Source organism: Nothoprocta perdicaria, unplaced genomic scaffold (genome assembly GCF_003342845.1).
Source record: "Nothoprocta perdicaria isolate Ctin4 unplaced genomic scaffold, notPer1 scaffold_81, whole genome shotgun sequence".
In the NCBI taxonomy this organism is placed as follows: domain Eukaryota; kingdom Metazoa; phylum Chordata; class Aves; order Tinamiformes; family Tinamidae; genus Nothoprocta; species Nothoprocta perdicaria.
This window is the reverse complement of record NW_020456099.1, coordinates 3062449-3090108: the sequence shown is the minus strand read 5'-3', so window position 1 is coordinate 3090108 and position 27660 is coordinate 3062449. Positions and strand designations below refer to the sequence as shown.

The window sequence follows — 27660 nt, the reverse complement described above, 5'->3', positions numbered from 1 at the left end:
TCCCTGCTGCTACCACCCCCATGCCAAGGAAGGAGGACGATCATGTTCCCATTCCCGCAGGAACCTCGCACCGGAGCCGGGCTGCCGATGGGAACACCACGGGAACAGCCACGGCCCTGTCTGCTCACCCGCGCTCAGAGCCACTCGTACCAAACCTCGTTTGCCCATCCCGCTTCAGCTGACATTCCTGCTGAAATCTGTTTCTCTAGGTGAAAGCAAATGCTGGCGACATAAACCAGGTTTAGCAGAGGACAGTATAGCAAGCATGTCTGGAGTTGGAGCTCCAGGCCAAAACCTGCTTTAATCCTCAAGCAGGACAAATCCAAGGAAGGTCTACGACATGAGGCAGAAGGTGGCACTGGTGGCAAAAGCTCTTCCAAGAGCATTCAGAAAGAAGAAACCACAAAGGGGAGAAAAAAGGCAACTCCAAACTCCCTGCAGAAGAGTTCACCACCACGCACCGTTCTTTCTAACCTGAAACAGCAACAATCTGCCTGTTCCACAGATTAAGATTCTCAATGGAGYTCCTGGATTTTTAAGGCATCCAGCCTCCTATGATCCTGTGCCTTTCTCTGTGCTTCACATGCCCCTGTGCTCTGGTGATCCTCCCTGGAATCTGCTTTGGAAGAAGCCTGTTGTCCTCTAAAAATGAGCTTTCAACACAATGTCTGCATCTGAACTAATGAATGCAATTAAATTAGTCAGAGATCAAATGGAATATCCTGCAGAGCTGCCATCAGTGTTCCTGATCTTCTCTGTAGGACCATGCAAGGCCTTAGCCCAGCACTGAGCCAGGTTGCTGCAGGTAAACCTCTGGAGACAGGGACCTCTAAGCGTAAGAAAGCAGGAAATAAGCACAAAGGAGTAAAAGAAGCAAAAACAGGACTAAAGACATCAAGATTAAAATGGCTCCTGAAAACTGTAGTGCAATTTATCCCCCATCCTTTCTCTTTTTCGCCTCCATCATGGATCCACAGAACTATTAATACATGCCACCAAAACAGATTTTCATGTCTCAGAGAGGCAGTGTTTAAATTACCTTATTGGATCAACTGAATCTATACACTGATTCTAGAATCCAGCTGATGAAGATGCTCAAGAACTCCATAGGGAATAGTAGGATTCCACATCCTGTAAGAGAAGATTCAAAAAGGAAAAAAAAGATTTTAAGCTTAACATGTTTCATAGGTTCTTTTAAAAGCTATCTTTCCCTTTGGAATATAGTTCTATAAAAGTATTTTAACTATGAAATGAATTAAAACATATCCTGTCTCCCTGAGTATTCATTAGCTTCCTATCGAACTCCCTGGCCCTGAATGTGTTCTGGCYACTTCTGTCTCTCCAGCCTCTTGTGAAGGCTGCACATGCTTTATCCTTCAAATATCAGTCCTGCAACCCTGAGAGGGTCAGTACACGAGGAGGATACCCTGGCATGAGCAATGGGAATCTTAGGGCAAACTATGTAGCACAAATTCTAAGCTAATTTACAGACCTGAGATAAAACAAGCAAAATATCAAGGGACTCACAGCAAATTCTTAATGCAGGGACATTTTCTTAGGCTGTTAGTCAGCTGTAGGGCTCCAACGTCAGTTATCTTGTTGTACTGAACACTGAGGAGAAACAAAACAAAAACATACTTCTTATTTCAGATCACATCACCTAGCAATACCACCAAACATTTCATTCAGTATCAGCAATGCCACAGAGGCTTAATTAGGGATAGTGGAAGAAAGAAAAAATAAATCAGAAAAGATGATTGCTTCCAAAAGCCCAAAGCTCCAGTGGCTCCACAGGATCTGTGCTGAACTGCTCCCTAATGCTCCCTAACTACTGACTCGACCGGCCAGCTCTGCTCCRCCGGAGGGGCACGGAACAGCCCTCCCAGGCCCACACCCGTCACGCAGCGCCTCTTTATCTCCCTGCAACCTTTACATCTTAACTGTCAGCCTCTTTCAGCCCAATATAATCACAAATCTGAACTTYCCTTCCTCAAATTCTACCTCTCTGCTTTCCTCAGCACAGAAGTGGCATTGCAGTAGATCAGCAACTTTGCTCCATCTCATCTCACAACATTTCGTACTTACTCTAACACTCTTAGCGATGCCATTGCAGGAAGAATTTTTGCAAGACTTTCYGCTCCAAAATCACAAATACTGTTATTGTACAAGCTGCAAGAAATAAAAACCAGTAGAGTCACAGTTGAATAATAGAAAATGTAAACTAGTTATATATCAGATCAAAGAATTTCAGAYAGGGTCTGTACATCTTAACTTCCAATTTATCCTTAACTGTTTGGAGTTAATCTTTAAAACACAAGTTTCATATTCCCTATACCAAAGTGCAGAATCACTTCCCTTCACCTTATGAAGGTGAATTATGTGAATTATGTCCAGATTCTTAATGAGCCAAAATTATGTCTAGATTCTTAATGAACAAGAACATTCTACTCTGCATTATATCAAATTAAAAACGTGCAAGAAGATAAAGCACAAACATTTGGAAAAGGGCATTCAGAAGAGTATTTCCATGGGAGTAAGTTATTCCATTAATCTGTACTCTGCAGTTTCTTACATTTCTCTCCAGGATTTAAATGGACTGGGATGGACTACTGGACCKGAATGCAGGACTCTCCTGCAGATCATGGCCTTGTGCAAACCTTTGTTCAGGGCACTATTGATCACAGGGTATTTTGAACACAAGCCTTCCCCATGGGACGTGCCTTGGCCCTGGACTGGTGACAGGACTGACGTCCAGCACTTGCCTGTTGCAAAGCGTGTGCAGATTTGCTCCACAGTCAATAATTTTTAACAGAAGCAGTGAGGTTTGTTGCACAAAACAACTGAACAGGATACAACTACTCACCTAAGGGTCTTCAATGAAGACAAATGAGGGAGAGCTTTAGCTAGCTTCTCTGCACCCACATCTGTTATCTTATTCTGTGATAAGCTGTAGCAAATARGATGGTATCATTAGTTAAGCACATCTACTCTATATTATTATAGTGTGAGGGAAATTCATTTTAGGTGTTGTCCTGAACAGCACAAATGATGCTGMAGTACAGTATGCTAAAGCCACCTCGAAGCTACCATTAACTTGAGACTTTTCCCCACTCTACAACCCAAGAACAGGCTGAATTTCAAGAAACTTGAAAAGAACATTGAAAAGAATATTATCCTCTCGCCAAATTTGGAGCGTTTCTGAAAAATTTAGAGTTGGAATGTATACCTGCCAGTGGAAGGAGAGAAGGAAAWAAAAGGGGAAAAAAAAGAAATAAAAAAAGAAAAAAAAMCCTGCATACACAGGAGATCTCTCCTTTAACATACCCCAACCTCTGCACTGGCACAAGCCCGAAGGGTTCTCTGTGCCAAGCCAGACACAAGCAGTGACACACACAGGACTGCAAAGCTGCATGTTCATGTTCTGCTAGGGACGGAAGGTGGAGGGAGACACAATAGAAGACTATTTATCACTACTTAAAAATTCTGGAAAATTCACCTCACTGGTGCTACTGTACAGAGAGGTCTAGGCTGACTGGGACGGGCTGGCTGCCCCTCTTCTGCTCCTTCAGTACCAYCAGCAGGAGCAACCTGAGCTCCCCTGCACCCTCCACTGCTGCTTCATTCCCTTCCTCCCATCTTCTGCACTTTATTCTTCCCTTTGCAAGGCTTTGATGCCTTGGCCTGGCCCTTCACCTTTTGGCTTTCAGTGCTTGAAGTTGTAAGGCAGCTCTCCCTGAAAGAKGTCCTGAAGTGCTTAAAAAGAACAAAGTGCATATCAAATATCTTAAGTAACTCGCATGGTCTGTTCAGGTCAACAGCAGGAAAAAAAGCTGAACTGCTGCCCTTGAAGGSAAATGAGGAATTGCTAACACACAGTCTCTAAGGCTCTGGCATTTACCCATTTCTCTGATGAATGCAGAGGCTGACTACACCTGTAGACTAACTAGTGTACCATGTCCATGGGTTTGTTGTACCCCTAACTGCTAAGGCACAATCCCTCAGGCTCTAGGATTAAGCTACTTCTTTTCATAATTTCCTAAAACTATTACCTTTACAACTTACTTTAATGTTTCCAGAGATGTCAGCTTTGGAAAGACTTCAGATAGACTCTTTGCTCCTTCATCTCCTATGCCATTCTCACTCAGAGCTTCAAGGCTACATGATCAGAGAGAAGAAATTAGTTTCCTTTCAAAACTATTTTTTGTTGCATTCACCTCAGAGACCACTCTTTATGCCTTGCAAAGCTTCMTCTGCTATCTTTCTCAGGTACACAAACTCTGCTACCATCAAGGGCTGCTGAGGATCAACATTAGCATGCTTAATCTTGGGATGTACTCACTCTAAATGCTGCAGGGATGGAAACGCCGCTAGAATTTCCACAAGTTTTAGCACTGCCTGAAGACCACACACCTGACCCAGCCTACAAAGAGAGACACACGCAAAGCAGTTGTTTGCAGCTCAGAAAGATCCAAAGTTATAAATCTGTTGTTCTCTCGCCTTGCAGCGCCCACTGGAAGCCAGGTCACCCTCCCAGTGGAGTAAACAACCACTTCCAGCAGACTGGTGGGTGCCAACTTCTGCTTTAAAGCCTCCAGAAGAGGATCCCACAGGGCTAAGGTCAGAAGGACAGACCTGTTTGCACTGAGAAAGTGGTTGATGCATTTACCACTTCTTTGTTTCTTCTTGCAAGACTGCCCTCATTTGGTTTAAGACTCCTATATTTCTGTTCTTTTCATACTTCCCACTACGTATTGTRCTCTTGATAGTCTCAGACAGGAAAGTGAAATACTTGGATCACAATCGCAATATTTTATATCCTGACAAGATCTGCATTTGATGATAATCGAGCTAAGTTTCAGTAAAATCAAACTCTGATAGTTGTTTGTTGCTATGTATCCTACTATTGCTATTGCATATAGTTGCCATGTTGCTATGTACCACTGTGGAAACTGAAAATGACATTTTCAAGTTCTGACCATAAAATAATAATCCAGTTCAGGCTGCCAAAACACAAATAAATGGGTTTTACTTATTGCCTCTCCTTTACCCAGCCTTCAATAAGCTACCTTTAAGTGAGTTTAATGGTTGTAGCCAACATCCTTGACTCTTCTCRGTCTGGWATGTAAACATGTTCCAATAGAGGCACAACACTTACGCAAATTCCAGTTTCTTGAGGTTTTTGATGGCAGGAATTTCGTAGCTGTTCCAMTCAGATACATCTTGCACACTAAATRAATCACAACAAAATTCTGAGAATTTTTGAAACCCAAACAGTACTTTATAAAAAAGAGGTCAGTAAACTCTTACAATAAATAAATCACTGCTACCTTAACTAGGAAATTTCTGTGAAACTTCAGAATAACTTCTGCTCCAGCTTTTCTTCATTGGATTGATTATTGGTATGAATACCTGTTTGACAGGTATTTTCTGTCAATCAGAAAACTTATTTTGTTTGTATATGAATCTAAATAATCTGTGTCAAAATGGATGTCTCCATTCTGATTTCAAAACAATATACCATACTTACTTCATGCATATTTTTCATTGTAATCAGTCTCTTAGCTACATCATCAGCAAGAAGGTAACGCACGGCTTGTGGACTAGGTAACCCAAGCCTTTACCATTTGAGCCAAAGGACCGATTTGGGTCATTTATGGTTATGGAAATAAAAAAAGCTTGTATTTATGGTCTAGGYGCTATACAGAAAAAGAAATCAGCACAGGCTAACTGAAAGCAAGTACAAGATAGCATAATACCCTGAGATGAAAAAGAAAAACGAGGGAAAAAAATAGCATTGACTTCTTTATTGGCCGTTTTGAACAATATTCTGCATGTGTCTATCATCCCTCCTCCCTGCCAGGACAAGCACTACACCTCAGAGCAGCAGCACATGTGAGATGRCACAAAAGCTTGCAGTCACTAATCACTACATCACTAATGGATCATGAGGATTTTTGACCATAAGCGAGCCTACCAGCTGATGATCTTCTGCATCTCTACAAGGTCCGAAAGGTCGCTGATGTCAGTCATCGTCTTTGCCTTAAAAGGATCAAGAATAAATTTCTCTGTTGATATTCTCAGCAGCTCATACTCTTTTGCCTGTTCTAAAGACTTCCAGAGCCTGATTGCATCTCTGAGAGAAGCCCTGCAAAGTGACAAAACATATAAAATCAACCAATAAGAGACTGCTGTTGCATAAAAAGTGTCTTCTATATTCCATGACTGATGCCACTGTCTGCAAAGAAGCACCAACCTGAATGATGTCACATTCTTCAGGCCAACCAAGTCTTTTAGCCCTTGCGTATCAAGGCTGCTGTTTTGCARATCCAAGGAGAACTCTTTTCTTGACCTTTCTAAAATAGAGTACAACACATGGACATCAGGTGGTGTAAGAAYAACACCCAGAAAAGACAGCTCTGGGTTGAGTCTTAGGGCCACATGCTGCACGAGATAGTTGTTTTGTGTTTCATAAACACAATGGAAAAGCTCCAGCAACCTCTCTGGGCAGAGGTTATTTATCTGCAGCCTTCTAATGTATTTCAGGAGTGTTTTCTGCTTTTTGGTTGGTTGCTTTACATCCTTGTTTGAAAGGGAACAGAAGTCAGGGTCATCCTGGAGGAACAGCAATCCAGCTAAAAATCGAGGCACTAAGTCTAACCAGTTGTAAGGCTTTTTCTTCTTGGATGGAAAAGACAGGTACTTGGTTAGGCTTTTATCCTTGACCTCTTCTGCTAACAAAAGGTGAAGYGCACCCAAGAAATTCTGAATGGCAAAATCAGAGAACGTGCTACCAAATTCCTCTTCTCCCACATCTGAATGCTTGGGGAATGCAAACGGCAGGACGAATCCATACTTYAGAGCAAATTCTTTAACTTCCTTGGAAGGAAAGAGATGACTCTTCATGGCACGTTGGTGCTTCTCTCCAAGATACCAGGCTATACGGGCTAGCGTAGCAAGATTCTCTTGATTTTGCAGGGACGCAGCCTCTCTTTGCACGAGTGATAGCTTATGCTGAACAAATTTGAGGAAGAGCGCAGTAAGCGTTGGAGGAAGGTCCTTCTCTCCCATTTCAAGCGCTGTCTCGCAGAGGAAACAAACAAACCTACACATAAGAGGGTTGTAACAATGGCTGAAAAGGTACCGGCAATCTTTGATAAATCTGAGCGCCTTGTCACAGTAGGGCAATCCCTCAAAATACCTGGTTATGTATAATTCTCTCTGCTGAGGGGAGAATCCTACTATTTCAACAGTCTTATCCACTTTGGACATATACTGGCTCACCTTGTCTTTAGGTCTTGCTGTAAGTAGTAAGGTACAACCATTCAGCATCTTTTTTTGGAGGAGRCCTGCAAGCAGCTCCGTGATACTGTACACCTCTTTGCCAGGCTTGCTGTCTGAGCCCCGAGGAGAATTCCCACTGCAATGCAGCCCTTCAAAGCCATCAAAAAGCAGAAGGACTTTAGCAGGATTATGCAGGATATATTCAAAGATCTCATCGCTTCCTTCTTGAGGTTTTACAAAGAACTCAAGCAGCAGATCCTTCAARCTGTATTGCTTCTCGGGCATGCTTATTTGTTTGCAGTCAAAGCAAAAGACAAACTCAAACAGAGGCAACTCTCCATTGGACCAGTCCTGGCAGATCTTCTGAACAAGGATGCTTTTCCCCATTCCCGCTTTTCCTAGCACCACAATCACTTTAGTCTCCAGTTCTTTGCTTCCTGGGACTTGAAATATTTGGCTTCTTTCAAGGGCTGCCTTTTCCTTCCCTTGCAGATTACAAGTCCCTAGCTCCTTTTCCATTACTTTTACACTGTTTTTCCCACTCTTGGATTCCTTTTGGCCTTGAACRAGAGTCCCATCAATGAACAGATGGTCAAGCGTTACTTCACGCTCCATGGCCACAAATTTGCACACATCTCGGAAATAATCCATGAGAGACACACAAAAATCTTCCACTGGCCCTAGAGAAACACAAAGCACAAACATAATGAAGAAAACAGCCCAGTTTTCAACATTGTTTCTGTTCATAACTGTTCTGCAGCCAAAATACACCACTTCCCAGTAAGCCTGTAGGTCTGAATTCATCCCCTCCACCTAAAGGTGCTTAATTAACAGTGCAGACACAATAGACACCTTTACACATAAGACCTGAAKCACTTTAGAGGTAGCTATGTATCTGATATAAATAGTGTAAATATAAAAATGTATCTCTCAAATACCTACATGAGGAGTATGTCGCACTCCTCACGTAGATAACAGAGCAAAGTCTACAGGTGGGCAAGTCTGACATCTTAAAAACAAGTACTGTGCTCAGGGTACTTCACAAACTGTCATGTCACATTTTCTACAACAAGCAGCTTTCTGTGTATAAACACAGCAAAATTAACCATAAATAGCCAAAGATTTAAGGTTAAGAGATCTAAACTCACCTGGTCTCTTGAGAGGTTCTTCAGAAGGAACTATAGGATCTTGTACTTCTTTGAAAACTTCTAAGTCTGCAGAAACACAACAATATACTTCAGGAAGATCAGAAAGGATCAGTTTTGACAACGCTTTTGATAGGAAAGGTTTTGCAGGACAGAATTTGAATTGATGGAGATGTTATAAACCCAACAGCACCATTAGTGTGGTGATTAGTGTGCAGAGTTCCCCCACTCTGCAGAGACRGGGAAAATCATAGATTCATGTCCCTAGCTCTGCACAATATACCATTTAATATTTTTTTTTTTTAACAATTATAGGAGACCTAAAATAGGGCCTAGKAGTCCTATAAAAGGCAAATTATTTGCCTATTAATCTTCGCTTAAATAAATAAAAAATAATAATAAAGCTACTTTGGGTGGCATTAGCCACTAGAGGGCAATAATACCCTTGTACTACATGGCAAACAGCTGTAATCACCAGGATGGATCGTGATCAGCAACTAAACATTCACCGCAGTCAAACTCGAGTCTAAGAGCTCTCTAGAAGAAGAGTGCCCAAGGAACGTCTTCCACCAGGGCTGCACTGTTACAGTATGACCAAAACTCCAATTTCTTTACTCCAAAACTTTCTGAATATTAGGTGTATATCTGCATTGTTTAAAGTTTGTGTATTTGTCAAGTTCCACAGGGAAGAGGTCACTTGGGATGTGGAGTGTCTGTATGAGCTGACTGCAGTCTGGCTCCTAGCACAGAGTGCTCAAGCCCCTGCATCAGCTTCTYATTCAGACGGTGCTTGAACACCTTGGGTTTTTTTTTGTAATTGTTTTAACCAGATAAAACTTAATGAAATGGCCTTCACAAGAAGTACAGTAGATTGATTGCTAGCATCTACTAGAACAGGCTGCCCTGCAATCTCATCTGCCTGGTATTTGGGACTAGCCTCAGCAGCCAGTCATCAGTGCAGTGAAGGACATGCCATTATTTTTTCTTTTCCTGAAGAATGTCAACATGAGTAAAGCCTTCAAGAACCAGCAATATCCTTCTCCCACCCCAAGAACTCCACGTACAAGAAGTCATTTTACACTTACCATGTAAACTAACTGGAAAACTTGAGGGGATCAACGTTTCAGTGGAAGACGTCAACACTGGAAATGAAAAAAGTAAATGACAGTTTCCACTGGCAGCTACCAATGACTGCGTAGGGAACGTAATACTTCCTTGGCAGCACTGATTGTCCAGTACTTTCTATTTATGTAAATAAAAGATCATGGTTCATACCTGGATATATTATAACATTTGATGTGCCGTTTTCAAAAACAAAATTAATTATCTGCTGAGGAAGAGCTGCACACTCTGTGTTCTCTTGGCTCCCTTTTGTGCTGACGGGCAGATACTCTGGAATCAAACACAATGGAGTGTAGAACAACTATTTGCCTATTTTTAAAGCCTCCTGGCTTCTAAATTAGGTTACTAATGCTCTCTTGCAGCTTCTGGGCAAATCTGGCAAGCTTGTGAACCACAATTCGTGGAGTTCTGTAATGGCCACAAAAGCCATTAAACAAACGTCATAACAGGTTGAATGAATAAAAATACAAACACTTACCCAGCTCTTCATGAGCACTAGTTGCTGGCAGACTAAATAAGGTCTATTAACATTACATGAAGTAAATGCACAGATCCAGAAGCACAGGGGCACAGATCCAGAAAATAAAAAGCATATAAATACTGCAGCCTGAGTGAGTTTTACCATTCTTACATCTTTCACACACAATTGCATATTGCAGGGCTTATACCACAGCTAGGAAGCCCCTGTGAAGGGAGCACACCAGAAAGCTTTTTGATGATGCAGTGCTTGCAACTCAATCAGCCATAGCCCTGAATTTCTGCATCGAGGACAGGATTTCTTCTCCTATGTGGTCAGCCCCAACATGCAGGTACTGGTAAGAGGCCACAGAGATTGCCTGATCACTTAGACTGAGGTGCGTCATAGGAAGAATGCGATTCTGCAGTGATTTTCACTCTGCTCAAGCATTTATGCATGAAAATTCAGAAAATTCACTATTTTATCAAATGTGGGGGAGCAGACTTTCCCTGGAAGGCAATACTCAGGAGAGGAAGAGATGTTGGAACACGAGGCAATCCACACTCAGTCATCATTTCCTACCCATCCAATAACTCACCAATTTTCTTGTATTTGGGTTCTGAAACTCCAGAGCAACTCTCTGCAGAGCTTAAGGCAGCTGGTGGAAAGAAAGATGATTGTGAGTGATGCAAATTGAGCCCAGTTTGGGAGATTTAACTCTTCACTGTGGAAAGTTTTCACTTTTTAGAGCAGAAGGGAGTGTTTCAAGCCAGCTATTTCAGAAGTGGAGAATGTGAGTTACTTCATATTATTTTACTATGATTGTGAACTTTCAGCAAGGCTGCAGTTTGTGACAGTAATCAAAGCTTTTGCTGTTCCTGCTGTTAATGATCCAGCTAACACTTGCTAAGTTAGGCATACACTGAGAACATTGTCATAAGGATGACAAAAAATGAAGAAATATAATCTGCTTATAGCATCAGATAACACAACAACAAACTGAAAATTGCAAAGGATATGCATGGGGAGTTGTAGTCCCTTCTAGCCCACAAAGGATGAGCAAAGTCACCACTAATTTAAATGTGCAGAACTCTTTAGAAGAGTCAGAGAAAGCACATCTGATCAGGTGAGTGAAGAACTACATGAAAAATCTATTGGGGCTGCTTAAAAAAGAACTTAAAGCACATTTAGAATTCAAATGCCACTTTATTTTTTTTTTTTTTTTAACTTACTTCGTTTGTAACATTTCTGCAACTTCATGTCAGAAAATTTTTCAGAGTTTTCAACAGCCATTTCATCCCAGTTAAGGTTCCCTGTTAAAAAAGCACYAAATATTACCAGATGGCAACCATTATTCTCCTAGAAAAGCTGCAGGGAACAGCAAAAGCAAGAGACATTCACAGGTAGCAACAAAGAAACATGCTACAAAAAGATGAAAAACAGAAAACATGCTGTAAAACATATATTGAAATCTATAATTTTGCATTAGATGCAAACCCCCCAATCTCTAAATGTACCCGGAAGCACTGAAAAGCATAAAAAAGGCATGCAAGCTTGTAACCAGAATTAATTATCTTCATTAAGAACTGAACCTCGGTCAAGTTCAAAACACACTTTTCATGCATGAAACAGGATAAAGAAATTCTGTGAATCTTTCTCCATCTAAGCATTTCACAACAGTCACATGTTCAGAAATCTGCATTTTGAAATCATAAACACTTGCTTATGTATCACTAGAAAAAACAATCCTTTAGTATAAAAACAGTACATAATCATACATAGCACAAAATCAAAGTACAAAGCAATTATTCTGGAAAAGCACTGCAATGAAGTAATAATTCATTATGTGGATATTACACCACTGCAGCACTGGTCAGGGAGTGAAGTAAAATCTGGCTTGCTTCCTCAGGTAGCTCTGTGTATCCAGGACAGAAATAATCATGGATGAGCTATGTTTAATGCATGCTAAATCCTCTGGATGGGCCAGACTTAATAAACACATACACATCAACTGCATCGGTCTGATATATACTGTACATACTGCACTGCACAGTTGAGCTGCGCACACACGATGGGGTGAGGTGATTAGCAACTTGGCCAGAAATATAACGACCACCTCTGAGCCTGCAAAATCTACAGAAAATCCTCAAAATTTGCCTGGACCAAGYTGCCAAATGTGAAAATGAGCTACGAGATTTACAGAAGCCTTACTAGTATCCAAACCATGGGAGTGAAGTACAGAGCACGTGTTAGCCAGATCACTGCCAGGGGCACAACTCATTTTTGCCACACGAGTCTTACCAAAAGTGTCTTCCACCTGCTTTTCCTGATCATCTTCAAGCACATAGTCTATTAATCCAGCTATAAAGAACAAAAATAGGAACATATAGTAACGGCATAATAAACTGCACAGTAGTCACTCTTGCAAGTTTATTCTCATTAACAGAATTCTGTCATCTCRGGGAAATTGAAGAGTTAAAATAATGCTTTTTTCCTGTAAAACTTATAATTGTTATTCAGGAAATAAAGAACTAAAAAGCAGAAGTTAAGACAGGAAGTGTTAAGCAGAAAGCGACATTAATAGAGAGATTTCCCCCCTGACAACCACAAAACGTTGTTTATCCGTTTCCTGAGTGAGATGCACAGGTTTGGGTAGCACAGTTAGATCTAACATCAGTGAGCGACAGGACACTTCTGAGCAGACACTATTGCTTTAGAGTGAACAAACACAGGGTTTGTAAGTGAGCAGAAGAATAATGAGCATGTTAAAATGCCAATACCTTTACAAAACAAACGAACAAACGAAAAACAAAACAAAACCCCCAAACCAAAGGAGCTTTCATACCTACTCTAGCATAAGCTTCTCTTAGGCTGGAACAGGAACACAACTCACGCACATTTACATCATTTGCCATTGCACAAAGGAAATCCATGTTACTGAACTGATCATGGTTGCTAGTATCATTTTCAGGATCTAGAATTAAGGAGTGAAAATTGGCACAGTGAATACCACAGCAAAGGAAAACAGAAAGCAGGACACCCTGAAAAGGCAGAATTATCACTTCAGCGCACCGCTTTTGCTCTGCATTGGACACTGGCTAGCTAGGAACTGAACTGAATTGAGGGTAAATCATAGGTATCCAGAAATCGAAGTCACCTTTTGCTAAGTTCTGAGGCTTTCATGACTCCAGGTAAACTGAGCAGTCCCAGGGCCTGATCTCTGACGCTGATGCCGACTGCCATGGTTTGGCCTCTCCCCCAGGAAGCCAGGGAAAGGCTCCAGGTCACTGTTACCTACAACGGAGTTGTCTGTTCTGCAAATTAACCCCCACGCTTTCACACAGACTCAGGAGCAGAAAGCTGAAGGGCTAGGGCCAAACTCTTCACTTGCTCAGTTGTCAGGACTGATATGTAAAATACCACTTTTCCACCCTGCCCTTCTGCTTTCTCTTCCCTCACAGAATTGTGAAATCATTGGTCCATGCCCACAAAAGCTGCAAAATAGCGTCAAGTTCACTGTGTTGGAGCCTTAGGAGCTCAGAAGGAAGCAAGTGCCAGTTTGTTGGCTTACAGTCGCTTGGCTTCATCACAAGCTCTTGTTTTGCAAAGCTTTTGTCTTGAACCTCTGAAAGTGTTCAGAGTCACGCTTGGCCAGCCTAGGATRGGAATGTTTGCAAAGACTGCTTACAGGAATGACATGTCAAACAGAGACGCTACCCACCACCCTACAAATTAACGGGCCATATGTACAGCACGTTTCATTACACCTGCGTGGCACGAAGCTGTAAAGATGCACTCAGTTTTAAGTMGATGATGGCAGCGGGAACCAGTCACTATTTTATACCTAGACAGATGCAGACAAAGGTTCTGCACCATTACTTCAAGCATCCACTGAGCCTAAGGACCACAATACATGGACACTATAGATGGCAAGTTCATCCCGGGGCGGTAGTGACCTACAGAATGGTGGCCAAACACCTCAAGCAGTTTTCAGACTATTACCAACCTGCTGAGAAGTCACTCTCTGCATTTGCAGGTGGTGTAGGCTCAACAAGCCTACACTCGGCTGCGGATCGCAGCAGATGCTGTGGATCCATGTCGCTGTGCAGCAGACTGAGGTAGCCGTTTTCATTCGCAAATGCCGAGTCCATGATTTGTCTCTTGCTGTCTGCAATCACATCACAAAACAATGAACAGGGCAACAGAGCACATTGTTTCGATGGAATGGCAAAAAACACAAGCTTTTGTAGGCCAATATTTCCACAAGTCAGGTGCTGTGGCTTTCTGTTGACTACAAGGCACTGAAATCCTGAGTCTATGAAAGTGGTATTGCTTAACAAGTCTAGAGTTGATTTATAATGCTGAGTTGCTTAAACTTATGGGGTCAGATGCAGCTTGTGATGAGACTTGTCTAAATTCAGCAATAGCAAGGATCTAGTTTTCACTTGAGTCAAGGGAAAGGGGATACTACACTGACCACATGGGCCAAAAGTATCTGGCAAACATGGAAGAAATCACAACTCCTGTAAATTTATCAGGTTACAAAAAGCACGAGCACAGATCCAGAAAGACACTGGGGAACGAGACGGCTGCTGTGAAGCGGATGCAGGAAGCAGCCCACACCATTTTGCCATGACAACTTCTCAGGAGAAGYGTCTTTGGGTTGGGATGGCACATCCCAAGCTCCTGAGCCTTGGAGAGCATTCGGAGGCTTCTGCTCAAGGAAAGTGAAAGGTAGAACACTCCTTGTAGACACTTCTTGCCCAAAACGCCGGGCCGAATGTGCACGAAAGGCACCGTCCCYTTGGGCCCTGGCTTGCCCCGAGGAACGCCCAGACAAGAAGAGCTCTTCGCCCGCACCATTCCCAGTCCCTGCTGCTCCCTGCCAGTCACACCAGCAGGCGCTGGAATCAGCCCTCGCATCCTCCCCACTATCCCACATCGGGAATACAACAAATACTGGCTTCTCAGTGTCCTCCAACACAGACGTAGCACTGGGGTGCATCACAACCATGAGTTTTGGCTTGGCACAACGGTGTTTTGCAGCGAAGGAAAGCCACCACCCTGCTGCAGATGTTCTGTCCATAGCAGGGCACTCCTGCTGCCCCGTTTGAATGGCCTCACTCCTCCTGGAGCCCCGTGTGCAGCTTGCCCAGCTCGGCAGCAGATCCTCCCTCCGCCTCTGCAGCTGCACACACCAGAGCCCAGAGGAGCTGGTGGGCGCAGATAAGCTGCACTCGGACAATTCTCCTCGCTCRTGTTGCGTGGCCTCATCACACCACCAGCATTACAGACATGGGAGATTATTGCCTGCTCCGCTATAAACGGAAAGCAGAAGTTGACTGACTTTCATGAGAACCAAGAGTGAGAAATATCAAGATGCTGGATTAAACTTTCAGCTTGCTGCAATGTTTGGGTTTGCCGCTTCCTTTGCTGCATTAACATAACAATGCAGAGCAAGCCGGGCCTGTCTGAATCCGGGCCTTGCAGCCGCTGTCCTGCATCTCTCTGACCCGGCACCACCCCGGGCTTGGAGGTGGGAGGTCAGCGGGCAGAATTCCCACTCGAAACACAAGGTAGATAAAGGCACCGCTCCCTTCACGCGCAGGGGTCAGTAAACTTGATGACAGCCCAACCAGCAGACAAGTCTGATGGAAGGACTAAAGTCTTTAGGGAAATACTAAGATTTAGCTAAGTCTGAGCCATAAGAGCTTTTCTTATTTTAAACCTTTCTTAACAGCAGCTGGGCTTTGCTGCCATRAGTGACTGTGCTCTGCCCAGGCTTYGGGGACCAGTGTTTTGCTGTGTTTTAACATGCAATAAGGCCCGTTGCTACCAAAAACGTCTACAACAGCAATTGCTTTCTCAGAAAGCTTCCCCTTTTCTTCTCCAAGGATCCCGCTGCCTGACATCATGGAAGGACACGCTCCGTACCTGCAGTACTGCTCCTTGTTGCCTCACACCTGATTTTTATGGACTTTGCTAGAGTCTCACRCTGCCGTGACAGCTCCGGGCCCAGGTGCCACGCGAGGCCGGCGTGGGGACGCGGTGGCTCCAGCCCTGTGCTCTGCACAGCAGCGCCAGGCGCTCGTGCTGCTCCCAGCGCTCTGCCCAGCACCCTGAGCTGAGCTGAGTTACTGCCCGGAGCTCAGGCAGAACAGGACCAATGCAAAACAGCAGAAACCTAGCTAAGAAATCCACTGAACTTTGGCATATCCAGACAGAGAATCCAGTTACGGACACAGTAGGTGTTCGCTTAAGTCACAAACAAGTTAACAGTTGAACTTTTTATATTTCTAAAGTAAGAGGGATGGTTGCGGTTATCATGTGGCCCCAATAATTTGATTTAACCRTGTCTTATATTTTAAAAGATCAACATATCAAAGGCAGTGAGTTTGTTACTAAACTAAATTCAAATGGCAGGTAATTCCCTGTGCCACATGCTCTAGGTGTGCCTRCTTGAGCAGGAAGGTTGGACTAGATGATCTCTAGAGGTCCCTTCCAACCTTTAAGATTCTGTGATTCCGTAAGATAAAGATTAATATAAACACAAGAATGTAAGGTTCTCTCCAGAAATAAGGTAGATGTTCTTGTGGCAGCTTGTTGGGGTTCTTCCCCAAGCTCTGTTGACATCTGAACAGGCAGGTGATAAAGTGAGCTGCCCTAGGAGCACGGAGGCGCCGAGAACGGACGAGCAAAGCCGTTGCAAGAACACAGGAAAACCCCTGCAATTTCATTCTCGCATCAGTTCAGGAAGCAGCGGATAATTCACAGCAAGCAACTAATTGTGCCTTGCAAATGACACGTTCTTAGCTGCAGAATGACATAACCTCGTCGCTCTGCACAGCGCCCTGTCTTTGGGTGGCAGAAGGACAAGAGGATGCAACTGCCATCGGGACAGAGGTTAAACAGCTGCAAACACAGAGACTGCTGAAGAAACGTCCTTCTTTAAGTACGGAGACTAATAACCCACTCCACCAGGTTCCACTGCTTGGAGCTAAGYACTTCAATGGCACCAGCCAAGACTTTCAAGCCTTTTTTTTCTTTTCTTTTTTTCTTTCTGTTAAACTTTCTRTTTACCTTCTCTCTCCTGCTGCTGCAAAGTCCACACCCTGCTATCGTTACCATCCTCTTCCTCAAGCACTAACACTCCTTCTGCTCYATCCAAAGCTGGTTCCTACCAGCTTTTCATTTCTGAGAAGGCCTTCTTATTCTTAAATTCTAAATAACAGTAACTAATTTATATTTAGCTTTGAAAATTGCAGTTTCTCTTTCAGCTCTAAAAAGGCTAGTGCATCTGAGCGCCGAGTTCCAGTTAAACTTCCCAATTTCATTCAAGACACTTAATGTTTCTGTACACATCTCTTGCCTGTGCCACTCTTTTCCTTSAGCTTTATGGTCTAAAAGAGAAACAAAGATGTAACAACAACAACAAAAAAGCTGTTCTGTATCCTGCCACATTCCCCTATAGATGTGTTTAAAGAAATCAGAGAARCACCATATAAATATCAGCCAGAAAGAGGTTTCTTCTGTTTTTCGGTGAAAAGGATAAGCAGTATTAAAGAAGTGCAATAAGCAAATTAAAGAAGCGTAGCTGCACTCACTTTAGAGCTGGGCTCAGGCAGATTCGCAACGTCTTATCCTGTAGATGTCAGACTTGTAAAGGCACCRAGAGCAGAAGCCACCTTCTCGTGGTCAGCATCATCTCTCACGTCACAACTGTCCCGCTCATCCTAGGGGGACGACGAAACACAGATGCACCTGCCTACAAGCTCTGCAACAGAAAACTACCTCTGCATTGAGATAGAATTACAGCCCTTCTGAAAGAGAAAATAAAACTTGAGGATTTCCTGCCAGAGCTGAGAAAAAAAAATGGAAATAGGCCAATTTCTTCCCGTGCTCCTCAGTTTCACTTTCAATCAACACGTGCAAACTAAGTGATATTCCTCCTAAAACCCAAAATGAATGATAGCAAACTTTCTACCAAGTAAGATGGTGACTCACAGAACAAATGCTACGAATCGTCCCAAACTYGACCAATTTAAGCCCAGTCCTCGTCTCACTAAATTGTCAAGCAACACCGGCATGGGTACTCACACACCGCTCTGATTCACACCCAAAAAGGCAAGAAGAGATGAACGTATCATGACAAAAACACTGCATTGAAAAGGTAAGGAAAAACAAACCTGGAAAAACCGGACAGCTCCCGCTCTTTCCCTCTGGATTCTGCAGCAGGAGGTCAGTAGAGCTGTGACCATAGCCTAGTGGTTACAGAAACTGAAAACAGAAAGAAGGAAATAATCCAGGGCAGTTGCAGCAGCAAAGCTAGTGGTTCAGGGGAATTCCAGGGAGGAAAAGCAAGATGAAGCTCCCTTCCAGCCGCCCCTACAGAGGCGCTCTTACCTTGAGCCATTGCCACCAGCAGGAAGAGCCTGCAGCTTCTCACCCACTTTACTGCGGTTCTTCGCTCACTCTGTTTACAGCAGATCCAATCAGTTCACTTAGCTGGAAACTGAAATTTTCTGAATTTCRCTATGCCCCCAAATTCCTGCTCTCCTCTATTCGCATTCACATTCTCCTGTGAACTTCAACTCAACGCTGTCCCAAAGCCCCCAGTTTGAGTGGGGCATCAGAAGGAACAGAGGAAGCAGGGCACAGCCAGTCTTACCTTGCAGCTCTGCTTGCTCTAACAGAAGTGAAAGTATTTTTTTTCACATGCTCAGGAACCTTGCCAATCCAAAATTAGTTCAGCAGCTATGCAAGTATATTTGTCATTGCCCCCAAATGACAAGCACTGAGTTTAATAAAACAGGAACTTGTAAAGCTTGTCTGACTTACACCTGCTGCATAGGGTATGTATGTACCAAAAACCTAACATTTGCTCAATTAATGAGTTTCAAACTGAATCAYAGCTTTTCCTTTATCATGTCAGTGATAGTTGGTGTACAAAGACCTCTTTCTATAACAGTTGTATTATTGAGTGTTCCTACATGATGCCTAACTGCTTCAGTGGCTTTGAAACTTCGTCCTCTTATTTTTTCCATTTGGTATCATGGGATAGATCTATACAAGTCAGAAACTCATTATAGAGGAGAAAATATTGTCAAATATGCCATATTCGGCATATGTGGTATTATCCCATAGCCTCTATTAYAGCTTATAGCAAAAGTTCCACCACTGGCTGKAGGGCAGGGAGGGAAGCAGGATATGCCACACAGTGGCACCCAGGCCCTGCTGCTTCAGGAAGGCAAGTTTTTGATAACCAGCTTGTGCTCAAAGCTCTCACTAAGATCCTATAAGCAAAGCAACCATGTTTCCTTCCTGGGAGYTGGTCCCAATACTTACAGATAAACACAGATCGAGAGATCGACGGTCCAACCTAGGGGCAGAACATGAGCCAGGCAGGCAGTTGTGTTCTCAGGATCCTTCCTCCTGTGCGACCATCATGAGGCACTTGATATAGGAACAACTTTTGGCTGCTTCTACTTTCAGGGTGTTTCCCATCAGTTCCAACTCAAACCCATCCTGAGTTTTGTCTTTTAAGTATTCACATGAGCTGCAGAGACCCTGGAATAAGTCACGGCCTCTGCTCGGCATCTAGAGGATCAGCCACTCTTGGCCAGGGTCTCATAGCATTGCTCTTTCACGTGTCTCCTTCATGCATACCAGAAGAAAAGCAACGTCTCTGCATAATGGCAGTCAGAGCAGGAACTACCAAAAAACTTCCAAACACAAATGCAAATTCTGTATCTAGYGCTCTATCCATTAGGACAGGAAACAGTAGTAACTTTTGTAAGACTTTTTCTTGCAATGTTTTTAAGTGGGTTGTTGTTAGCCCCATTCCAATGGGGGGCACAACCCCACTCRTTTACCAACCTCGCAGCCTGACTTAATTAGCATCTGAACCTATAATCCCATAAGACAATCTCCACATTTAAAGAATGAAAGTCTAGGGAACAAACRAGTTCTGCTACTTATTGCGGAATAAAATTACAGTAGATAAAGCCTGCTTGGGATAACACTCACAGCTATGCAGAGACAGCAGCAAGGAAACACTGCAACAAATCAGACTAATGGTTCATTTAGTGACATTGTTGTTAGAGATGCTCTTAGAGACRGTGGAAAACAGCCTGGGAAACAGGAGGTCATGAGACAACTGAGAACTAAGCTCCTCAGATGACCATTTCAGGTGACCATCAACTTCTGCGCCTCGATTCTTGGTGATTCAAAACAAGAATTCTTTTTTCTGCAGAAAAARGAAGGAATTATCAATCATTACTGGAAGCRCTGTGGAACTGATGCYGGGAGTGCACTCTGCAAGAGGCACTTGCCAAGCAGGGAAAGCTGGAGCATCTTTGTCCAGAGATCTGGATTTGGACAAAGAACAGCAGCAAAACTGTTAAGTAGCTAGGGTGAAACCTGCTGATGTCAACCTGTAACTCCTGAGTTCTCTCTGCAAGGCTTCCTCGGAGTGTAACCACCACGAGAAGCAAGGCTGAAATTCACTGAGTTTGAAAATGAAGTTACAAAATAACTTGCTTCAAAAGTTGAATAAAAAAACTTGCTTCAAAAGCTGAATATATAAAYGTGTGTGTGTATGTACATTTATGGGTATACAATAAATATATATATAAATATATATTTTTTAAACAAGAAGAAAAAAATCTATCTCCTATAGAGATAGTAGCCCAAGATCCTTCCATATGTTTTACAGGACTAATACAGTATTCTTCTGTTCTCGTTTTACAGTTTCTTACAGAAACTTTGCAGAAATAGTTCCGAATGCTGTAGTTTAAGATGGGATTCTGTAGCTTTCCATTGGAGGGACTAAGGAGGCTAAGAGGCTATCCTACTCTCAGTCACGCACAACACCAATTCTTTGGTGGGCGAGATGTAGCAGTCAAGTGATGACAATATCTCCGATCACCAGGTGATCACATTTCTCTTGTGCTGCCCACTAAGAATCTCACAACTTGTGAATCCAGCCCTGAAAGCCACTGAATACTTCCTATCCTTAAATCTACAACAGTTTCTCATAAACCCTGCAGAATTTGCCCTTACAGACGTTTGGAACTTAGAGGAGAACATCCCTCCAATTTCTGCTTGCAAAAGACAGCGATTTCCTGGCATGAGTTACCAGGACGTACCAGGAACAAACACTGCTCGGACCATCAATGACTGGTACGTCAGTGAAGAACAACTGATTCTATCATGGTCTCCTTAATCTTCTTTACATTCCCGGTTCTTCAAAAGGTTGTGAACCTTCTGAATAATAAATTTTATTGTGGTTTGGCTACGAAAATGCTTATCTGGAGGCTACGCTGCATAGGTGGGTCTGGTTTTAGTTGCTGGGGCACTACATTCTACTCTCATCTCTTCCCCACACTTTCCYCACTGATGCACTTTGCACTATGCTGTGATAATATCTCAGAATTACATGAATAAAAGTAAATGGTTAACAAATTTGAAAAAAAAATGAGAGAGAGAAAGAAAGATTTACCAGGAATGTACTTGCTTCTTGATGGCTCATTACCTGAGATGTTTTGAGGCTTACTGCCATACAGTTTTAAACAACCGAAGGGAATGAAAGTGTTCACATACAGGTCCCAATTTTCCACAAATGTCAGAGATATCTTCCTTGCAAAGTCCTCTCTATCTTTTTTGTGGAGCAAGGTTTGATGATACTCCTTGGATATCACATCTTCTTCCAGCGTGACGTTAAGCAACACRTGATCACCAGAAGCTGCAGAACTTGAGAGAATATTCTTTACTGTAGGCAGGATCTCCTTAAAAAGATTCACACCTGAACTGAAGATGATTGAAGGAGGTCTCAACAAAATCTGAACAGCTTCAATTAAAAAAAAAATCCACTCAGCATCAAAAAGATGAAGTGAAAAAAAGAGCTAAGAGACTTTGTTTTGCAAGAGCAGAGGTGTTTCCTCATTTGACTAAGACTTTAATGTTTCCAACAACAAACTTCACGAAATGGCACAACAGCACAATCCTTCCTACCATTCCTAAGACAATCAGCAGCAATCAYCTCAAAAAAAATTCAAAAACCTTTGTCCCGTTCAGAAGAGAGAGGCATAACTAGAGTTTGGTCTCCCAGAAGTGGAGACCTGAGAGCAGGCCCAAACAGAAGACCAAAGTCTTCAGCACAAAACAGTTTTGCACATAAGAGGGACATGTTTAAAAGTTATAGGCTCCTGCATAGGGTTAGAGATTAGGCTGTGAGCAAATTCTGCCTTTGTGAAAGTCAAACGGATTAGAATACGGATGAAAAACCTGGAGTAAAAAGTAATCTCCARTCTGGCTAGTGCTTCTGCCATATTTGAAGTTACTAAGAAGAAAAAGAAAAGAAGTTGTACATGTTCTTATTCAAAGTCAATACACTCCTATTCCAAGGGGCAGATAATTTTAAGTTAAATTACTTAAAAAAAAAATTTTAAGGTTTCAGTTCAAAACAGTAGCTAATCTTCCATACCCCGCCTTTTTACCTCAAAGACACCTGCCTATCTCTCTCAAAATCTACTACCACCTGAGCTCTTCAGCCTAAAAAGAGTAAGAAATCTTTTCTTAATATCATCTACTCAKTTCTCGTTCTTATTTCGTAGAGCTCATTTTGCATGCCATGTCTGATTAGGACATTTCAAAGACTTCAAGACAAAGTCTTACCTTTGTCTTAAGAAGATTTTCTAATATATACTATAATAAAGAATGGGTGCCTTCAGCCCAGATTATTCTTAAGTTTTCAGCAACAGAGTACAAGCAACAGGCTTGTAAGTGATACTTGCAGTGATAGTAGCAGTAAGGAAACGATTAACAACTACTTAGAATTGAGTTTGCACTCTTTTTTCTACTTCATTTTTATATATCTGATCTAAAATACTGGGGCAAAATTCCTCATTAAAGTGTCTTAGAAATGAAATATTTTAAAATAGCTTTTTAAAGCTGCTTAAGCAAGGCTATAGCTGAGTAGCTGGTAAGGTTCCAAGTCTCATCTAAATATTTTTCTGTGGATTTATTACTGGGTTTTACTACCTAGAACATTGCCATGACTTTTATTCRGCATAGGAAACATTTGTAAATGGAACAATAACTCCACTTAGTTAGAAACAATGTATTGGGAGAAACTTAGTAAATCTTCATAAGTGTTTTGCACATCCACTCGCAAATTTTGGTTAAGATCCAAAACACCTTTATGGAGGATCAAAAATTTGCTGCTTTTTCTGAATGTTCATTTTTATGTTCACAGCTGGAAAATACAGGCAAARCAGAGGAAAAAAATAAACAGATAATAATCTCTTTTTTTTTCCTCTCAGAATTTGTCTTTAACGTGCAAGCAGAAATAAGCTCCACCTCATAGTAACACTTCTGTCACGTTACATAGGAAAGACCATTTCCCCAGTTTTTTTTACAAGCACAAAACTGCACTGTATAAGGTGCCTCCATGTACACGTTATCACATTTGGAGCAGCTCTCCCACCACAGGCAGCTGGGGGCTGTCCTGCAGAGAACTGGGAGCTGTTTGGTGGCATGTGCAATGTGAATGGCTTCTCCACAGCTTGAGGAAGAGAGACAGTCTCAGCCCCAGCTTCTCCTGCAATGAATGTGTGCTGGTATAGTGCCGTAAATTAAAGAAAAAATAAGTAATGTCTTCATTATCTGGTCACAGGCAATTCTCTCAAACCTCTCTCAGCAGCAGCAGTCACATTCAGGCTTCCTGTAGGTAGCAGCTGAGTAAGAATAATAATTCTTACACTCTTGAATGAGAAGTTTCCTTCTTGATGGAAGCTGGAGAGAGAGTTGAAGCCACATGAGCAACTGCCTATTAAAAGAAAAAACTCGACATCAACTGCAATCCTCAACCAGTCTCTGTTTTCACTGACCTGCTGCATCTTGGTTCTGCAGAAGCTGGATACAGAAATCCTTGCTCACYGCTCTAGGGCAAAAGTGTGTTTGAATGAGGGGAATATAATAATGTGGGAAGGGGAAGAGCAAACAAAGAACCCCCTGCTCTGCAGTCCTGACACCCAGTATTGAGGAAATAAACAAATCTGCCTTCATTTATGCATTTGTAAAATCAAAATAACATTTACTTTTTCCATCTTGACACCAGGTACAATGAACTCGGGCTCATGAGATACTCAGATCCCAGATAATTAAGATCGTTACCTGGTCTAGATTAGAAGTTTCACCTGCTTCACCGTCCTTAAGAAACAGAATGTGATGAATTGCTGGGATTTTATTCAATCCRAGTTCATTTGGATCCCAAAGCTAGCTGTAGACATGGGATAGCATTGTCTTTACATAGAAGTGATACTTCCCCTCAATGGAGAGAAATCAAAAGTACAAGTTCCTTTTTTAGCTTTCTTCTTTAAAATGCATCAACAACGYGCGTGAAAAAGAGAACTAGGGCAGACTGCACATTTTTGCTGTTTGTTGCCTCTCATGTTGCATCTGTTTAGCTTTATCTGTATCCAGAGCGAAGCACTAAATTTCTTTTCCTTTGGACTTTRAGAGAAGACTACTCTCAGATCATTAAAAAGAGACACAGCTACCATGTAAATTTACTCATTTCTACCTAAGAATATGTGACAGTTAAAGGGAGTCCTGAAACCAGAAAGGAAAGTTGTGCAGTTCAAAGCACACATTTCTATGGGAAGCAAAGAAGTGAAATGCTGATGTTGATATTAATGCTGGTTACACCAGCCTCAGTCATTAGAATCGGAAAGGGAAATTTGTTAAATGAACTTATCAGACTTCGACATACTGCAGGTTGAACAACTTCTCAAGGCTATTCAACCTGAATAAAAGAATTGGAAGACCTCCTTGAAGAGAGAGCCAACAGCTCAGATAAAGACAATTTCAAAGTAATACAGTTCATTTATGCTAYAATAGTTATGGAAATCCATAGGGACTTTGCAGCAATTTCTTGGACAATGCTGCATACGATGAACGTCTAACTAAGGCTTTATCAGCATTTTCCCTAACTTTGTTACTCTTCTCACAGCTGGACTGTAGGCATTTACTCTGGGTATATCTTAGAACAGAGACATCACTTGTCAATACCGTGCTGTTTGACAGCTCTATATCCACAAGAATTCCTCAGTGATTCTRCCAAAGTTTATAGCTCTTAATTTAAACCTTCTTGTATGTCTACTGTGAAAATGGATTTACAGCAGGAAAGTAAAGTATAATATTATGGAAGATGTCTTAAATATAAAATAGAAAAGCCTCGCCACTTAGATTGCAAAGTTTGTGGGTTTTTTCCTCCTCAGAGCTTATTTCTGGAGCTATCTGGTCACAGCTTTTCCCTGCGTCCTCACCTCAGCACTTCCATGGTGGGTTAAAGCCAAGTCTTTCAACACACACTGCTTCCAGAGTACGCCTGAGGCATCTGCCACAGAGCTCCCCAGTCACTCAGATGAGCCTCAGCAGTGGAGTATGAGCCCTGCRGGGGAGACACGGCAAGATAACAGACTACAACCCTCTGCTCATATTGCCTGCTTCTCCAGAACATCATTTGTAAGYGAGTTTAGGACCTCAAACGTTGGGAACTATCAATATAGAAGGTGCAAAGAGGGCCTCAAATTTTTCTGATCACCCAGAATCTCACCAAACGTCACGCAAGTATCTCTGAAAACTGATGGGCAAGGCAGTCTGAACAAAAGAATTGCTTAGACAACTGCATTGCAAAATCCTGGGATTATTCCTCTTCTGAAGGCACTCCTGCAAAAATGACCTTGTTTTCTAGTTTTATTAGACTATTTGCTATAAAGTACTCAATTGAATTTCAATTGTATCTTTAGTTAGGTTTCCTGTAAAAACTGAGGCTTAAAACACATAGACCTCACATTTGGTTGGCTTAACAACCACAGAAATTTGCCCGTCTAGCTTTTACAGTCCAGATTCATTATCAAGCCATAAAAACACGGTTGCTACAACACTTTGGAAAACACTATGGAAAATAAGGCTGATGTATGAAAACAAAAAAAAGCCACTTTCAACACCACAAGTTATCGAGTATTTTCTAATGTGTCTCTGCACTGAGAKGAACATATTTACAGGATGAAATCCAACATCCTGGCGATTCATCCCTTTCCCCGGCACTGGAATGATTGTGCTATGGAACATGCTGGACTTCACCAATGAAGATGTAGCAACTGAAATTAAGTTAACAAAGTATTGCTGATGTTCAATGGGAGCACTGCTCATTTATAAGCGTGCAGTTCTTTTATTTTATTAATAGCACATCGGCTCTCTGTGATCTAATGTCAAGATATTCTGTTCCTAATCCACTTGATCCACCTGGGAAGGGCTCAGAGTCGCTTGCAGAGGGGCTCTAAAATTTCTGATGGACTCATCACTGCCCTTACACAAACGATGGGGAAAGCGGAACATGGGAATGTTCAGAAAGGATCTCAAGTCTGGGACCACTCTCAGCCTGCAGAGTGCTGACAAACTGTACAGGAGAGGAAAGAGATACCAGGGAATGGTCCCTTTTGGTCTTTCTTGCTCAGCAATTTTCATTCCTTCTGTGTGAAACAAGGCAAAAGCAGCTCTAGAATTTAATACACATCCTCACAGTGCTCTCACAGTCATAGTGCTAAGGACACAGGCAGACTTGCTGGAAAAAAGTTGGAGATACAAAAGCAATTTTAGGTCCTCTTCTAATCTGGTGAAAAASKTTTGGTTTTATTACATGACATATTCTCTGTTTCCACTGTATGGCTAGGTGCTCTTTAACTGAAGTTTACCAGAGCAAGGCATTTCCTCTTTTACTAGCATCTTAAAGAGTCATTTCATTTGTTTTAAAAGTCACCTGACATTTGCCCCTGGGGCGCATGACTGCACCTCTTCGATAGGCACAGCAGAAACCAGAGCAGTTTTTCAGTCAGCCCTGCCTACATGTCCTTGCTCTGCAAAGAGCAGCGTGGTTTTCTACACTTTTGACCGCAAATGTTAGAAATGATCGGTTCCCTGAGGGGAAAATTCCCAAGATGAAAAGGCCTTATTCCCTGGAAGGGTTACAGATCTATCCTACTTTCCACTTTAGCTTCATCTTGTTGAGTTTTATCACAGTTAAGGTAACGTGAAGGTCCCAGTGATAGATGCTGTAGTCGTGAGGGAGAAAGGAGGGAGGGAAGTAAGGACCTTCAGCAGACTTCCAACAAAAAGTTTCATTAGGAACAGCAAGCCCATGATGGCTAACAAGGAAGGAACTGCAAGACTTCCCAAGACATGGAAGTCACCACTATATATACAGAGGTATATTCCATATTTGCTTTAGGAATAAGATATATCACCTGTCACCTGCAGGGAAAACGCACCTCAAAGACAAGCTGTTCCATCAGGAAGCTGTGAATGGAGTGCAAAGAGTTTCCAGCAGTAGCTGGATGCTGCTTTCTGTGCAGGACTACACCGAGCTSGGAGGCTGCAGCACCACACAGCTGCTCCCTGCCCTCCAGGGCCATCTGTGAGAAAGTGTCATCCTTCCTCCAGGTCTCAATAGGTCTGCGAGCATCTCGTAAACATGAAGATCTCATCACCAACAGCTCATAACAGTCACCTTGTTATCAGAAAAATAGACTTGTCATTCATCCAAAAGCTCACAGTAAATAAAAGAAAATGAAGATAGATTTTTAAAAGCTG

The 27660-nt window shown here is 42.3% G+C and overlaps 1 protein-coding gene and 2 long non-coding RNA genes across 3 annotated transcripts; all 3 read right to left on the bottom strand.

Annotated features, from left to right (window-relative positions):
• Nucleotides 1–1058: 1058 nt before the first annotated feature.
• CIITA (class II major histocompatibility complex transactivator) lies at nucleotides 1059–14173 on the bottom strand. Its single transcript, XM_026051976.1, has 17 exons — nucleotides 14012–14173; nucleotides 12851–12979; nucleotides 12307–12366; nucleotides 11238–11318; nucleotides 10604–10663; nucleotides 9702–9818; nucleotides 9512–9568; nucleotides 8430–8495; nucleotides 6254–7961; nucleotides 5975–6145; nucleotides 5156–5227; nucleotides 4340–4420; nucleotides 4063–4155; nucleotides 2864–2947; nucleotides 2086–2169; nucleotides 1528–1611; nucleotides 1059–1131 (listed from the first exon to the last, which is right to left on the bottom strand). Exons 1-17 carry the CDS (start codon nucleotides 14154–14156, stop codon nucleotides 1059–1061), a joined length of 3165 nt encoding a protein of 1054 aa, XP_025907761.1. The 5' UTR covers nucleotides 14157–14173.
• Nucleotides 14174–20049: 5876 nt separating this feature from the next.
• LOC112958169 lies at nucleotides 20050–21593 on the bottom strand. Its single transcript, XR_003251366.1, has 2 exons — nucleotides 21539–21593; nucleotides 20050–20251 (listed from the first exon to the last, which is right to left on the bottom strand). It is a non-coding gene; the product is annotated as an uncharacterized LOC112958169 (long non-coding RNA).
• Nucleotides 21594–23704: 2111 nt separating this feature from the next.
• Nucleotides 23705–27583, bottom strand: LOC112958180. Its single transcript, XR_003251370.1, has 3 exons — nucleotides 27339–27583; nucleotides 25335–25459; nucleotides 23705–23833 (listed from the first exon to the last, which is right to left on the bottom strand). It is a non-coding gene; the product is annotated as an uncharacterized LOC112958180 (long non-coding RNA).
• Between the last annotated feature and the right edge of the window lie 77 nt (nucleotides 27584–27660).